Here is a 16432-nt window from a genome sequence, read left to right on the forward strand (position 1 = left end):
CCCTCCCCTCCCCTCCCCTCCCCTTCCTGCTTGCTGGGTAAGTGCTCTATCAGGCCCACACTGCTGTCCCTTAGGATGGTTGTTTAAAGTCAGTCTTTTCTGAGTTTTTACATTTTAGTTTTCTTGAGAGAGAGCTTGTGAGCTGGTTTTGGATAACATTTCTATATATTTATTAGAAGTCATGGGAGAATAACAGCTAAGAAAGGTTGGTAGATATGTATGATTTGGTAATTAGGGTACTGTTGTTGAGAGTTAAAGTTTCTTAGGTGTGTAAGTTTGTTGCATAGTGAGAATGTATTAGCATTAGTATTAGTATTAGTATTAATTATTAGTATTAGTGTGTATCCCTGGCTGGCCTGTATCCCACTCTGCAGACCAGGTGACTTGAAACTCACAAATATCAGCTGATCTGCTTCTGGCTCCCAAGTATGGGATTGAAGAGCATAGGCCACCATGCCTGGCAGAAGGTAGTATTTGTGACACAACTTCTCTTATGCATTTAGAAATAATTTTATAAAATTTATGATTATATGAACCCCTGTACCTTCCCTCCCTCCAGTGCCTCCCATGCAGCACCCCCACACCCTGTGCAGGGACCCTGGCTCACTCTCATGCTCAGGGCATCTTTCCCTATGTGGGTTTGACTAGCAGTGACGTTGCAATCTGGCTGATTCTTTGGTTGCTTTGGGTTAGCAGTGAATATTTTGCCTTGTCTTCTGCAATGCAAGAGCAAGCATCTGTTGCCGTTCTCTTGGCTCTGCCAGGGCTGTGGCAGGGCTGACACCCTCTGGTGTTACCTCTGCTCTTTGACTCTGTCCTGAGCGAGCACAGCTTATGTCTGCGGAAGGGTGGGAACTTCAACTCTCCCATAGATTATCCTTCCAAGTGGGGTTGAAGCACAGTGAAGGGAGTTGTGTGTGTGTGTGTGTGTGTGTGTGTGTGTGTGTGTGCATGCTCTTGCATATGAGTTTACTGTTCCTCATCCAAAATGCTGAGTTTTAAATGATATTTAGTAAAAATTTAAGTTAAAGTATCTTTAAAATAAAGATTTCAAGTATATATGTATCCATATATATGTATATGTATAAATATGCATATCCATATATATGTGTGTTTATGTATGTATGTGTATGTGTACACACACACACACACACACACACACACACACACACACTCAAACACACACATGCATATCCAGATTGTGATCTTAGGATGAGACCAGTATTAAAACACAAAATTTGTTTTGTATATAACTTACACACATAGTTTGAGAGTAATTTTGTGCCATATTGTGCCTGTGCTTCTGTGCAAACTATGATGTCATTTATGGAATTTTCACTGTGCCATCATGTTGGTGCTTAAAACATTTTGAATTGTAAAGCATGTCACATTTTGGATTTAGAGTTAGGATGTCTGTGCTGTAATATTGTATAGTAAGTGTACCACTGACCTAATGCTGTTCTGTTTATATTCTCTTGGGGAAAGAGGGGCCTAGTGAGTCTTGTTGGTTTCAGGGACTTCTTGAAGTTGTTTAGAGTTGTTTGCTTCCTTTGTTAATGAGCTCTGTGGGCTGGAATATTTCCTTCTGGGAGGAAATGGCTACAAACCATACTGGGATTGCTGTTTTGTTCAACTCTGCATGCTACATAGCCTATATGTGGGTAGGCTGCAGTGTACCACAGAATGCAGTCTTCTTTGATAACCCTTGCCAAATCAACCCCATGGAAACTCCAGAGTTGTTTATTTATAAATAATGAGACTAATGTATGTTAAATTATAGTCTGTGTTTTAAAAACATTTTGTTGAAATAGTTCTTAATGTAACAAATAACATGCTTATCATAAATTCTGTTAAACAAATTTAAATGAGAGAAGACTGACAAGACCAACTCTTAGGAATACTGTTAGTTTTGTTTTTTTTTTAAAGTGATACAGTACTCTGAAGAATTTGTCAGACACCACACATTTTCAGTATTAATTCATACCATGTTCAACTCTTTTCTGTTATTCAAAAGATTTGGCTTCTTTATTTACAAATAATAACTTCACTTGAAACCTTTGTAAATTTTAACTTTGAAAAATAGAAACTTAATGAATAATTTTTGTTTTTACACAGGTGCTTATGGGACGGGTGCCTGACAGGGGAGGTCGGCCGAATGAAATTGAACCACCACCCCCTGAAATGCCTCCTTGGCAGAAGAGACAAGAAGGCGGAGGGAGGGGTGGGTGGGGTGGTGGAGGTGGTGGTAGAGGAGGTGGTGGGGGTGGAAGAGGTGGATGGGGTAGTGGTGGAGGGTGGGGAGGGGGTGGAGGAGGGAGTGGAGGAGGGTGGGGAGGAAGTGGTGGGGGTGGGGGTGGCCGAGGAGGTTTCCAAGGCAGGGGAGATTATGGTGGGAGGGGAGATTATGGTGGAAGAGGGGGCTATGGTGGGAGAGGGGGTTATGGTGGAAGAGGTTATGGAGATCCTTATGGAGGAGGAGGAGGTGGTGGTGGTGGGTATAGAAGATATTAAAGACTGCAGATGTTAGAGCACTGCTTCTTACTAGATACAAGTAGATATAGTGTTCTGAGGAGCATACTTGAATATCACCCTGAGGTAGATGATGGTAGTGCCCCTGAGGGAGGCATTCCTGAATACAAAAGGCCCTTTTATGCTACCGGGTGATGATCCTGCAACGTGATTCTTTCCATATTCTGTGTACTAAAGCATGCTGTGTCTTTTTAAAAAGCAAAAACACAAAACCTATTTTTTAAAATGTAAATATTTATTACCAGCAACTTGGAAAATGGGATGTATTTTATTGTCATGTTTGAATTTAGACTGTAAACTGGTATTTTGTTGAGAATTGAAACATAATGACACCCGCCAGTAACAGAGAGGAATCTAGACTCTCGTGTCATTTATATACCTGTGGATCTGCCCTGTATTGTTAACTCTATTTTACAAAATAGAGGAAGTGTCTAATATGTGTGTGTAGTCTGTTGTCCTTTTTAAAAATAGGTTGAAATTCCTCTGGTCAGGTTTTTATTAAATTTCTGTTAACATCTTCTTTATTTCACTGTGTACATGGCTTATTTGCCAGTTGGATTTGAACCTGTGTGACTGACTGAATGGCTAAGTGTAAGGTTGTAGGACCCAGGGGTGGTGGGTAACTACAATGAAACTGTTTTCTGGACCCAGCAGACACAAACTCACAGCAGCTGTGACAGCATGCAGAGGACACATATCTTTGCAAGATCAGGCCAGACAAAATCCCACCCCCTCCCTGAGGAACCACTGCTGGCAATTGATTCCTGCTGGGGGAGGCTGAGTCGGGATGTGGGATGTGGGACATGAGAGGTTACCCATGATCTCTCTGGTAGACGTCCCATGCACACAGACACAACGGTAAGTGGACTAAAACCAGAAGCACATGAAGTTGAAAAGTTTTGTGTGTGTGTGTGTGTGTGGGGGGGGGAACGTGGGTGTGGGTGTGTGTGTGTGTGTGTGTGTGTGTAGATGGGAGACTCCAGCCAGCTTGAGCTTGCCAAGCGTGGCTCTGGCAGGCCTTTCCCTTCTCTCCCATTCCCTCCACCTTCTAAAAGCAGAAGACATTCCTGAAGGTCTGTTTCACTTATTTGCCAACTCCCATTTCTTCCTCCTGAGGATGACTATAAAGGTCCAACTATCAAAGTATTAAAGTCCAACAATCAAAAGCCCCCTTTGGATCACCTAATTAACATGCCCAATTAAAATTAAACACCTCATCCTAATACGGGGTTTCCCCTTTACAAACTGCCATTTTCCTATGGGGCATCTGTCTTCTCTTTATCCAGAGGAAGTCCTTCGTCCTCCAGGACATTACCCTCCCCCCACCCCTGCTCCCTTTTCTGGCTCCCTCATCCTCTATCTCCTTGGCAGTGTTTGTTGTTCTTCCCTGCCCCCCTGGGGCAAATGAGCCAATATTGTTCTTACAGTATGTATGTATGTATGTATGTATGTATGTATGTATGTATGTATGAATGAAATTATCAAACAATAGAAGAAAGAAAATGAGATGAGAATAAAGGAACAAAGGGACGTACCAATTTTACCTGGTGCTATGAAAATTAGCCTGCTCCTACAAAGTACCCAGGCTTTAGATACCAAGCTCTGAAAGGCAAGCCATGCCGCAGAATGGAGGCTGCCATTTCAAGCTTCCACATGTCAGAGGTTGGGTTAGAGAAAACTTTGGAAACATCAACTTAGGAATGCTATATGTGATTGGGCAATTGGAGAGGTCAAAGGCGTGGTTATCAGGAGTTGTGAATTCATACTACAGCGCTAGGCCACAGGTGCTTGAGTGGAAATGACCTTAACTCTCAAAGACTTGTCTTCAGTTGAAAAATAAGAAAGGAGACACCCTTTCGTGAAATGATTCATAAATATACAAGTAAGTATAGGCACTACTTGCTGAACACTTAATTTAGACTACTAACTGGTATTTTGTTCAGGACTTCCAAAAAAAGGCTGTAATACCAGTGAAGGAATGGACTTGCCAGTGAGAGTGAGGGCAAGCAGGCAGAGAGCAAGAGCTTCCCTCTTCAGGTCCTTTATATAGGCTGCTGCCAGAAACTGTGGCCCAGATTTCAGGTGAACCTTCCCACCTTAAATGATCCAGATTTAGGGTGATCTTCCCACATCAAATATCTAATCAAGAAAGATCCCTCGCAGATATGCCCAGCAGCTTGGGCTCTAGTTGATTGATTTAAGATACTGAGAACCAAGGATAGATACCACAGCTGGTATATTAGTTACTTTCTTCTGTGACTAAATGCCTGGCAGAGGAAACTTCTAGAAGTAAAGGTTTATTTTGGCCCATGGTTCAGGTTTGTAGTCCTGTCATGGCAGGGTAAACATGGCAGGTAATACTGAGTCTAGTCAGGATCCTGAGCTGCATCCTTGCTCAGAGAGAGGACTTCCTCTTCTCTCCCCTTTTACTGGTATTGAATCTCCAGCTCACAGGATGGTGCTGTCCACTTGTAAGGTAGGGTTTTTCTCTCCTCAGTTAAACCTGACTGGAAACACTGTTATATACACATGCCAACGTATGTCTCCTAGGGGGTTCTAAATCCAGTATGGTGAACAATGATGATGTTCCGCCAGAGCTGTTCACTCCTGTAAACTCTCAGTGCATGCTCCAGGTCAACATGTCTGAACAACAACCAACAGTTATCAGTGGAAAACTGGCTTTTGATAATTGACAGGTGTGTACTGTATAGTAGTAAACTGTAGTAAAACTTAAAATAATCTTAAAAGTGTAAAAGTAAGTACTGTGTGTGCTGCAATCAAAGCTAATCATTTGAAGAAGGAAGGATAGAAAATGTGTGTTGTTCTCACTTGTAAATTTAGAAATTTTGTGTTTATATTTAATTTTTTTTTCATTTGTCATAATTGAAACAAAAAGCTTTCCATAATTAAGGAAGCATATGTATCAGTAGCTGTGTAGTCTAAAAAGTAAAATGTTATAAAATATATATAAAATATTGTGGGGTAGGCTGTAGAGGAAACTTTAATCCAATAACATGGCTGCTCTGGCAAGGGATCACATCCAGAGAATTTCTAGGTCTCTGTGATCTGGCTGAAATGCAGACAAGCCACACACATTTAATCCCTCTGGTTGGGTTACAGACACACCCTTAGTACAAACCTTTATCCCAAACTGTGAAAGTAAGGTTAGTTTGTAGAAGGAAGCAACCATGTTTGAAAATAATGTCTAATTGAGGGGCAAAGGGATGAATCAGAAATTTGAAAGAATTAGGATAGGATATGCCCATTTTCACAAGAACGGCATAGGAAAGAGAGATGACTTAAGAGAAAAGAAGAGAAGAGAAGAGAAGAGAAGAGAAGAGAAGAGAAGAGAGAGAAAATTTTCCAGGACAGTCTTATAGAGACAGGTTGCAGAATGAGCCAGAGAATGAGAAGAGATTGTCAGAGTTAGTTTGATGCCAAGCATAGCAATTCAGTTGGGAGCCAAGAGAAGCCAATTTGAATCAGTCAGCTTGGAAGATTAGATTGTAAGGAGGCTAGAAGCTTCCAGGCTTAGGCATAGGGATAGTTAGAACAGAGGAAGAAATGCTCTGGGCTCTGCCCAAGCTGAGCATTTGTACAGCTCAGGTACAGCTCTCATCTCTCTTCATCTGCGGAAATAAAAGTTACATTTATATAGTAGGCAAAAAAAGTTTGTTGAAAAATTTGCATTTCTTCCATTTTATAAGCATTACTTGCTAACTGTAAGGGACAATTTATAGCTACTTTTTACTTTTATTTGTGACAGGCTCTTGCTGTGCAGTCTAGGATGTTCTTAAAACTTGGCTCTCAAACTTGGCATCGTCTTGCCTTAGCTTCCTGAATGCTGGGATTATAGGCCTCTAGCACCATATCTGCTCTGTTCTTTTAACTGTTTAACCCTAAAGATTTATGTAGTTATGGCAGTGACATTAGTTTATTTCTGTTGAGCTTTGTTTTTGTTTGTTCATTTTGTCCCTTTTATGAGTGCTGTTGGGGTTGTCCCCAGCAACCACTGGGCAGTCCTTCCCCAGTTGAGCACTTCTGGAATTTCAGTGGAGTGGAGCCAGTTCTGTATGCCCAGCCTGCGAACTTCATTGCAGCAAGAAGCTTTGCTCAAAATATGTTTGCACACTGCTTGCTGTGCGATGCCTGGCCTGGCAATAGGGTGACTTAGGGCTTTTATGGTGGAAGGTCATCACACAAGAACGTTATAAATGGATTAGGCAGGACACATGGACACTGGTGATGGATGGCATTTCACTGTTTCCTGAAGCCTGATACCTTTTTGCATACATTGTTGATTCGATTTTTAATTTCATGGAATTTTTCTCCTATTTTTTATACTTACTGTCTTCCCCTTTTTCTATGTCTTTATCCACCTATGAGCATCTGTGGACATAATCTGACTAGAAATTTCCAAATTAAAGTAGCAACCAAGTTTTCTTCTGGGCTGAGTGAGCTCAGTACCATCCAACCACATGAACTGACATTGCAGGGAAGTAGGTGTTTATCATTTACCAGTACTTGTGGCAAACGGTGAGGGAAAACATCGTGAGTGATGCCTGGTTTATCTACTCTGTAAGGAAGTCAGAGCTTGTCCTGAGACCTGTTAGCTGGGAATGAGGGTGGGCAAGAAGTACTTTCACCTTCTGTTCAGTGTCAGCTTGTCTGAGTGACTTCATTATTTCACATGAAATACCATTAATTATGGAGATACACCCCCTCCCCCAATCCAAATGTACCACAACCTGCAATGCTCAAGTGGCTGGCATCCTCTGAATGAGTCCCATCAACAAAATCTGGTTGGGGAGAACAAATGGTGCCTCTAATCACTCCAAATAGTGACCACAGATGAATTGCTAAGTGGATTTGGACACAAGACTGAACCATCTTTTATCTACTTGGTCTTCTTTCCTTACTGGCTTGCTTAGCTAGAACTGTGGCATTAAGATGAGAGCCACAGGAAATGATAGCCTTGGCCCCTTTAATTGGTGTTGGCATTTGACAGACTTGGTGTTCGGAGAGGTCGTTATAAGGTGGACATATCTGCACTGTTACTTCCTTATCCTGTAAAAAAAGGAAGAACATTGTAACCCAAAGTATCTAGGGGTCCCCCACCAGAAAACCCTTTTTAATAGAATGGAGGAATATTTTTGGTTTGAATTCCAGTAAAAATTTCAACAAAATGCCTACATATGTATAAAGGGAAGAAACACAAGACCTTGAAGTTATAGGGATCCAATGTCTTTTATGATATAAATATGAGACACAGAAAACATAAAATAGGTATAAAATATCTTACAGTTTGTACAGTTCTTTCGAAGCTTTTACAGTATACATCTTTAGACAGTTTCACAAGTGGTCAATAAAGGGGTGAGTTACTCCACAGGGAAGAAGAGCAGAGGCATTGTTGTTCACAGACAGGATCAGTCCTTGCTTTGGCAGACACCCATCTGCCCAGACATTTCAAGTCAGCCTGGTAAACAAAACCTGGTGTGATAAGCCAAACTTTGCTCCAGATTGTATCAGGAGATCCCACCTGCTCCTACTATTCTGTAGGAACAGTACCAACTCCGACTCCACACATCCTTTGTCTTGGCTGGAATGTAAGAATTTGTGAGGAAAACTACTGTCTCCCACTGTCTTTCCTGTCCATTCTTCTGTCTGTAAGGTCATCTAGCTGTGACAAATGACTGAGGCCCTCTGAATTCCTATATTACAGATTATTTACACAAAATCTCACTGGGAGATCTATTGGGGAAGAGAAATAAGAAAAAGACATTGTCTAAAAAATTAAGCTCTACACTTGTACTAGTGCATAACAGGAAAACATAGTGAAAATACAAATTTTGGGGTCTTTCATTAGTCATATCACTCCATAAAATTTTCCATATAATATACACCTGTGCATGTACCAGGTGGTATGCTTTGCGAATTTCTGAGTTTGGATGTAGAAGGATAAATTTGTATGTAAAGCAGTTCATTAACGTTTAGAGAGACATTCACCACCAGCCAGCTCTTTGTCACTGAAATGCTCCAAAGAGGTGTGCAAACAGGCAGTGGTCTTTCATCAAAGGAATATCTTAAATGATTTGAGTCCTTTAGGGGGCAGCACCGTGTGCTGTTCATATTCCTCTGTAGACTTGGTGCTCTTGGTTGTAGGGTTGAAACTTTTAAACACTTTTCCCTTTGATTTTTCCAGACAGGGTTTCTCAGTGTATCCCTCGCTGTTCTGGAACTCATTCTGTAGACCAGGCTGGCCTCAAACTCACAGAGATCTGCCTGCCTCTACCCACTGAGTGCTGGGATTAAAGGCGTGTGCTCCCATTGCCCAGCTAGGTCTGGAACTTATTTAGTTAGATGATACTCTCAAATTGCTTGTCCTGCATATTAAATTACAAGTTAGTGTGGTGCCAGACCTTCCTAGTGTGGAAACAAAGTCTCCCCAAAGGGACAGAATCAGATGAGATGTTTTTGAAAGCTAAAAGGAAGCTGACAAGAGTTTGTGAATTGCTTCACAGGCAACAAGACAAACCCACTGATTTTAACCTCCACGAAAGAATACTTGGACACTGTTACTCACGGTTTTGCTAAGCAGAACAATTTACATTGTTAGCAGTTTGCCTTATAATGAGCAGAACTATACTTGCAAATTTGTGTGATTAAAAGGTGTTTGATTCACGTCTGCATTTTCTAAGGGAGAAAGTCCAAGCTACATGCATGTCTGATACTATATATACATACATTCCACACACATGTAACTGCTGCCAGCTGTGAAAGCCGTCATACCAATTAGCTTATTTGTAGATAATAAAAGTGAAGACAACTTAAGCACAAATTCAGTTCAAAAGAGAACCTTATGATAGATTACTTGAGAGAGAGTGTGTGAGAGAGAGACTAGAACATGAAGAATTAAACACTGTTCACAGACCATTTCTTTTAAAAAGTCACAAATTCTTAATTCTACCCACTATAGAAAGACTATCTGGATAAACATGTTATTGTGGTTTGACTTAGCTATTTAGCTGTGTGTATGACATGGTAATTGCTGTTTGCGGGTAGTGAGTGAGTTTTATTTTGTATTTTATAATGACTAAGACCTAGAGCTATAAGTTGGCCTGCAATTAGACAATGTCAAGTTCAATTAAGAAGCTCTGGATTTAAAACCATCGCTACATCGCTAGGAGTTCACTTCTAGGTAGATGTGCTGATGTGCCTATAAGCAAGGGAGGAAGGAGGGGGCGAATGAAGGGCAGTGGGGAAAGAGGCTCTTGATGAGGTCTGAGGTAGTGAACACAGTAGGGATCAGTTTCACAAACAATGCAGGCATGTCAAAATCACCACTTTTAGGGTATTGTTTCCATTATGAGCAGGGTTTGGGTAGAACAATAACTCAATTTGCGGAAGGCAGCACATTGATTCACCAGGGACTCTTTATCTAAGTATGAATCAATAAAGCAGGCTGCCTGGGACACCCTCAGGAAACTATAGACTTATTTTAGCCCACGTTTGGTATTGGTTTCAGTAAAGAAAGGTTAGAATAGGAATGCTCAAGGCTTTACATACTTGAGCTTTTCTTCCCTTTGAGTCAACTGACTGAAAACCAATGACTCACATTAAAGACCGTTTAGGTTAAAACCAAGGATGTCAACAACAGTGGCCAGCTGTACCCTTTTAAAGCCAGTCAATCTAAAGGTGCTGAATGTCTGCAATCGGTTTTGAAGTGAGATCCCAGTATACCCTTCTGCAGATTCTGTTCCTTGAAATTCTGGATTAAGCACAGTCACCATGGTCCATCTGGGCTAAGACATGATTGCTTTTCCCAAGCTGCAAGGATTCTATTTTCTTCTGTGCGTACTTCAGTTGGATCTTCAGAGCATCGTTATCTGCTTTCAGGGTATTTATTTCCTAAAAGGAAATGAGAATAAGGCATGGTAATAGAGTGGCAGTGAATGGGAAATTAGTGACAGTATCAAGAGCATTATATTTGATTGGCATCACTTATTTCCTGTGGCAAAGAATTATAAACTATTTTCAAAGTAGTTATTTAGCCATGAGTATAAAATAACACATTAACTATCACGGGCATGCACAAATAGCAATTACTCTTTGTTATCAGATCCCAGATGTGAGTGGCTAGCAGACAGAACAATCCATTCTTGGGCATTGGGTGGGGGAAGACACAACTTTTGGGTAGTGTGAGACAGGCATCGTAACTCGGCAGAAAGTAGTCTGGTCTGGTCTGCTCTGAACTATGAAAGCAGTGCTTCAAAGCTCTGTGAAGTGAGATGTTACAGTTAATGTAACCTAAGTTCATAGCCCCCGGTTACTGATAACTCATACTCCTTTTTGATGGAAGAGTTTTGCCTCACTCCCAAATTGGGATGTAGTGTTGTAATGCAGTCGTTTAACTGTATAGCCAGTGGTTGCTTTCCAGACTTCTGGTTTTGAGGAAAGTGTCTTTATGGCAGACTGATTTACATGGGCATCATAGAATATAGGTGCATTATCTCGTTGATTGGGCACCCTCTGAGCTCTCAAAATCACTAGGGTACTCTCTGCCAGCTTATGTGAGCTTGAGCACTTGCTGTGAGCCGGAAACTGCTGTGTGACAACAGAATGGCTGTCTGATAATAGGGGTGCTTACTCCTCACCCACACCCTGGAAATAGATGCTGGGCACACATTTTGTAGAAGCAGAAAATACTGACACAGAGTTTTAGAGCCCTGGTGTATCTGACCCAAAGTCTTAATTTCCTTTGTTATTTGGTCACATGCTGATTCTGAATTACTACATAAAGGAAAACAACACATCAGCCATCCTTCTTGCAGGCTATTTGAAATACAAATTTAACTGGACTTGTTCCTTGTGACCAGGATTGTCAAACTAAAGACCAGACGATGCAGTTCCCTAAAATGCTTGTGGAGAATTCTGGCTCCCAGGTTTCTGTGATGCAGGTGAAAGAAAAGAGAAGCAGCTAATAAATCGTCAGGGCTCATGGCCCTGGCCACCGGTCACCTGCTCTTCATGGCATTTTTTTTGTAACTACATTGCTGCCTTTCATGGACGTGTAAGAGTTGGAACCTCAGCCTAGACTCTTTACAGCCCTCCATTTTACAGAGAACCAAACAGGTTGCGGTGTTTAACAACTGGCATAAGAAACGTCTGGGATTAGATCTCAGTACTCAGGAGGCAGAGGCAGGCGGATCTCTGTGACGTCTAGGCCAACTTGGTCTACAGAACTAGTTTCCAGACTGCCAGGGCTACACAGAGAAACACTGTCTCAAAACAAACAAAAACAAACAAAAACCAACCAACAAAAACAAAACTACAACAACAAAAACTAAAACCATATGAACAAACAAAAGAAAGTCTTAGTCTGAGACCAAAGTCCTCTCTCTACTTTTATCATGTTCTATTTTCAAGATTTCTTTTACTGTTCTGAAAGGTAACAATTGGCGGTTTTTCCTAAGGTGGCTACCTTCTGATTAATATGTTTGTATTTTAAAGGTGATTTGAGTAAAAGACTTCTTTTTGTTTTTCAATCCAGAAAAATCTGTGTTCCTCCTGATACCATGTTCTTCAGTCACCAAGTCAAGTCACAGACGTTCTCTAGCACATTGCTCTCTGACTCTCCTGGGGCCTGGCAGGGAGGGAACCTTGCTGGTAACTGATGCCCATTCTGGAGCCTGGGAGCAGCTTCACTGTACAGTGTACAGATAAGTACACTAAACTAGGTGAATGGTGGCTTATGTACGGACAGGCCTGCAAACAGGATACGAACTTTGATGTCGGAGGGGAAAGGCGGGAAGACATTCATTAACAACCTTAAATGCCATTAGAGCTAATGTCTCTTTTCTTCCTTGCCGCTAAGTTGACTTAGATTACCGACATTGGCAACTTTCTTCCTTTTTATTGTCTGCTGACCTAACCTATTGATTTAAATCTTCACTCTTATGTGTTTCCCTATTGGAAACCTAAGAAAAAAAAGAGGAGTGAGACAGGAGGCACCTGTTCCAGTTCTTGGTAGGTCCGGAGTCTGAGGTGAAGCTCTGGCTTTGGTTTTATAAGGGACTCTTTGTTCTCCCACTTGACGAATGCCCGCTTTCGGACCAGTGCTGGGCTGGGGCATGGAGATGCTGGACTGTGCACATAAAGCGCGCCCTGTGCTGACTTCCTTGGAGAAGACAGCACAAAGTGACCAGGGGGTGTCTCGCCACCAGCCCACGGGAACAATTCTGTCTGGGTGCTCTTGTGGGCAACAGTCCTCTTCAGCCGAACTGAAATTTTCTGGGAGGACACCCCAAGGAGCATGATGGTCCGATCCTTGCTCTCCTCACTGTGGTCCACGACCTCTCCGTTTTGGAAAATAAAAGATCCTTCTTCGGGTGCTGTGGAGAGATACATTTGTTAGTGCTCTTGAACAAAGAGGAGTCTCAACATTTTTTTTTTTTTTCCTAGACAGGGTTTCTCTGTACAGCCCTGGCTGTCCTGGAACTCACTTTGTAGACCAGGCTGGCCTCAAACTCAGAAATCTGCCTGCCTCTGCCTCCCAAGTGCTGCGATTAAAGGCGTGCGCCACCACCGCCCGGCTCATAACTCCATTTTTGTACCATGTTCCAATATCCCCCCCCGCATTTAAATTTTTTTTTAAATAGCAGAATATCCAGAGTCGTTTTGATTTGAGTTGTAGATAAANCTGGAACTCACTTTGTAGACCAGGCTGGCCTCAAACTCAGAAATCTGCCTGCCTCTGCCTCCCAAGTGCTGGGATTAAAGGCGTGCGCCACCACTGCCCGGCTTCAACATTTGTTTTAATGAGACCTTTGTCTCAGGAGTTCCATATTCCAAGTACCTTCTGTTTGCAGATACCCAGTGTCAGGCATGAGTTATAAGTAGGGAGTTTGCAACAGGTTCCGTCCACACCAAGGAAAGAACATGTTTTCTTATTCATCCTTTAAAAAAATTTTTTTATGTGTATGCATGTTTTACCTGTGTTTTGTATGTATGTACACCACATGAATGCAGTGCCTTTGGAGGTCAGAAGTGGATTTCAGATCCCTTGGAACTGGAGTTACTGGTGGGTACTTGGAACTGAATCCAGGCCCCTCTGCAAAAGCATCAACTGCTCTTAACCTCTGAGTTATCCCTCCAGCCCTAAAAGTATCTTTTTCTGTTTTCACAAAAGTTACCTAGAGTTATTGTTCCTATAAATAAGTTCGAATCCCTGCTTTTGATGTAGTAAGGTTTGCTAAGCACGTGTAAAGATAGCAGGATAAATGTATAGATGGAATGTTCTGTAAATGCTTTCTGTGGACCCTGGGTCTCGAGAGCTCTAATTACTCAAGTGTTTGATCCAGGTGTCATGGCAACAAGTTAGTATTTTCCCTTGGTGTAGGGGGCCCAATAACACCCGACAACATGAAAGCCCAACTTCCACTGTTACAACACTCAGAGAGTTAAGACCCATGACAAGCCAACCATGGCATAGCAATTGAGGTCTAGGTTAACTGGAAATGTCAACATGCAATGCTCCTCACCCTCTAAATTTGACCCTCCCCTGTACATTTTTACAGCAAACATTCCCAGTGCCTACTTACCATGGAGCAGATCTTTGGTTCCCAGTGGACAAAGGGTAGACATGGGTACCACAGAGCTGATGTTCTCTGTGGATATTGCTGGGCTCTTGGTTCGTTTCTTGCACTCGAACACCACCAGGTCTTTGCACTGTTTGTGGCAGTTCATCCCGCAGTCTGCAGACAAGACACTGTACTCAGAAGTCTTCCACATCTCTAGCATCTCTCTCACAAGCAAATCCCTGGAATGTTCCCTCGTCAGACCTGGCTGGTCTAGCCTCTGGAGCTAGGATGCCTGATGTTCTTAATGAATCTAGGGAAGACCATCTCATTATACTTAATCCCCTCGGTGAGCCCTGGAGCTTGTTATCAGAGTCTTGGCTCAAGCAGCATCTCCTCATTTGGGAGAGAAGAGATGCCGACTTGGCGGATTAGATCCTGAAGTATCCGCTGATAAAAGGAAGAACTGACCCAGGCCTTTAGTAACCTTATCCAGAAATGATTATCTTTCCTAGAGGATCTGTCCTACAAGGAGCACAGCCATCTGTATTTCCAGAGCAACTGAGGCAAAGAGAGGGTCTTGTAGAGGAAAAAGAGCTGCCTGGCTGGTCGTGCAGGCATCCCTCACAACCCCTCTCAGGGGGTTCTTCAGAAACCAGTTTGGATGCAAGGCTCTGAACTTAGCCAGAAAAGCTCAGACTGAATGGACAACTATGCAAAGAAATGTCATCAATGCCAGCTCTTCAGACAAGGGAAAATGACCCTCGTCCCTGACTTACCTTTACATCGATAGCCTTGCTTGATCACGCCCCAGAGCTGCAAGGCAGAGAAGAGAATATGCCATATGTCAGTCACCTGTCTTTGTCCTCATTCTACTGTCAATCACATGGCTAGACCCTGGTGGCTCCCTTACGTCCTGTTCCTGTGACAGGAAGCTGCAGATCAAAGACAGCTGCTGCCTATGCAAGAGCTCTGTCCAACCCAGCTCAGGTCTGACGTGGATGAGCCCAGACCAACAGGCTCCTTAGGACTGAGTATGCAGTCCTAGGCAGAAACTCCACTCTGGAGGAAATTATTAGATGGGTCGGGTCAGAAGACAAACAGCACTCAAGTAATCTTTGAGATACAATTTTTAAGAAATAAATTTATTTTTGGATGACTTCTCTCGTGTATATAATATGTTCTAGTCACACTCATCCCTCCATCCCTTCCTCTTCTCCTCCTCCCATTCCTTCCAGCCCCTCCTATCAATATGCTCCCCTCCCACTGCTGTATTGGTTTAGTTTTTGTTCTGGGACATGTTGAATTTAACTAGGACATCCTTGTAGCACAGGTGTGGAGAGACCCACTGGAACATGGGTAACTTCATTTCTTTTGAAAGGGGAAGAAAGACATCTCAATTTCTTATTCTCTAACATTTGAAACAGCATGTAACACTTTTAAAAGGCCTATCCAAATTTCACATTTCTGTACCATTTGTCCCAGAATTTTAATGTATCAAGGAAGAAAAAAAAAACCCAGGAAAAATTAGATACAGGCAGAGGACTGTGCTTTCTGGGTGTTCGCTTATGCTCTGAGCTGGAACGAGTGAGTATATGAAGATTTTTGAGGCCATGGCTGTTTTACTAGTTTAAACTGTCCTATACACACACACACACACCCTTGCGTTCTCCAAGTTCAACTCTGACACACCCTAAGAATAACTTACAAAGCCAGCACAGTTGTCGCAGAAGGTGGGCTTCAGGTAAGTGGTCTCTTGAAAGTTGTGTGGGAAGCCCAGGCCCAGCTTGGAATAGATGGAGCTGGCTCTCATGAAGTAGGCCGTGATCTCATCTCTGCTGATGAGCCCTTCCCTGTAGCAATGACAGGCAAGGCGGTCAGGAGAGGAAGAGTGGCCTCTCGCCTTTGAAACAAACCTTTCCCTTTGTCCTCCCTATGGCTGCCTTCTTGAGTTTTCCTCATAGTAAAGGCACAGGATAGCATCTAGTGAGAAAGAGAGGCAGCCTGACTGCTCTTCACGGCTGGGGAAGGGCCAAAGGTGTGTGCGTTCGAGACTCAAATGGGAAGCGATGGATGTGAAATGTGTGTATAGAGAGGCAAAGGCCGGATGCTGTGGTCTCTGGCTTGAGATAGGAAGGACACGTGCAGAACCTACCAGTCATGCATTTGGTTTTTCATAGAGAAGTAGGATAAGGCTTTTATACCCACGAGACAAATGCAGCAAGTGTTGATACAACTATGCATTGTCTCCATAATCTGTAACACCAAGAAGGAGGCCAAATGCATCCTCCTCAGCCGGCGGCATGGAGAGACTGCGTGTGAACTCT

At 42.6% G+C, this 16432-nt stretch overlaps 2 protein-coding genes across 2 annotated transcripts in view; one reads left to right on the forward strand and one right to left on the reverse strand.

The window, feature by feature from the left end:
• The window catches only part of Fam98b (family with sequence similarity 98 member B), a 23831-nt gene extending 20778 nt beyond the window's left edge, over positions 1-3053 (forward strand). The window contains exon 8 of the mRNA XM_021194270.1: positions 2116-3053. Within this exon, the coding sequence (XP_021049929.1) occupies positions 2116-2511 (396 nt within the window). The 3' untranslated portion in view covers positions 2512-3053. The remainder of the gene's footprint in view (positions 1-2115) is intronic.
• A 4698-nt stretch (positions 3054-7751) lies between these two features.
• The window catches only part of Rasgrp1 (RAS guanyl releasing protein 1), a 62315-nt gene continuing 53634 nt past the window's right edge, over positions 7752-16432 (reverse strand). Inside the window, exons 13-17 of the mRNA XM_021192217.2 lie at positions 15814-15958; positions 14885-14921; positions 14130-14282; positions 12541-12920; positions 7752-10437 (exon numbers count right to left, since the gene is read on the reverse strand). Of these exons, the coding sequence (XP_021047876.1) occupies positions 10303-10437; positions 12541-12920; positions 14130-14282; positions 14885-14921; positions 15814-15958 (850 nt within the window). The 3' untranslated portion in view covers positions 7752-10302. The remainder of the gene's footprint in view (positions 10438-12540; positions 12921-14129; positions 14283-14884; positions 14922-15813; positions 15959-16432) is intronic.

Source organism: Mus pahari, chromosome 3 (genome assembly GCF_900095145.1).
Source record: "Mus pahari chromosome 3, PAHARI_EIJ_v1.1, whole genome shotgun sequence".
NCBI lineage: Eukaryota > Metazoa > Chordata > Mammalia > Rodentia > Muridae > Mus > Mus pahari.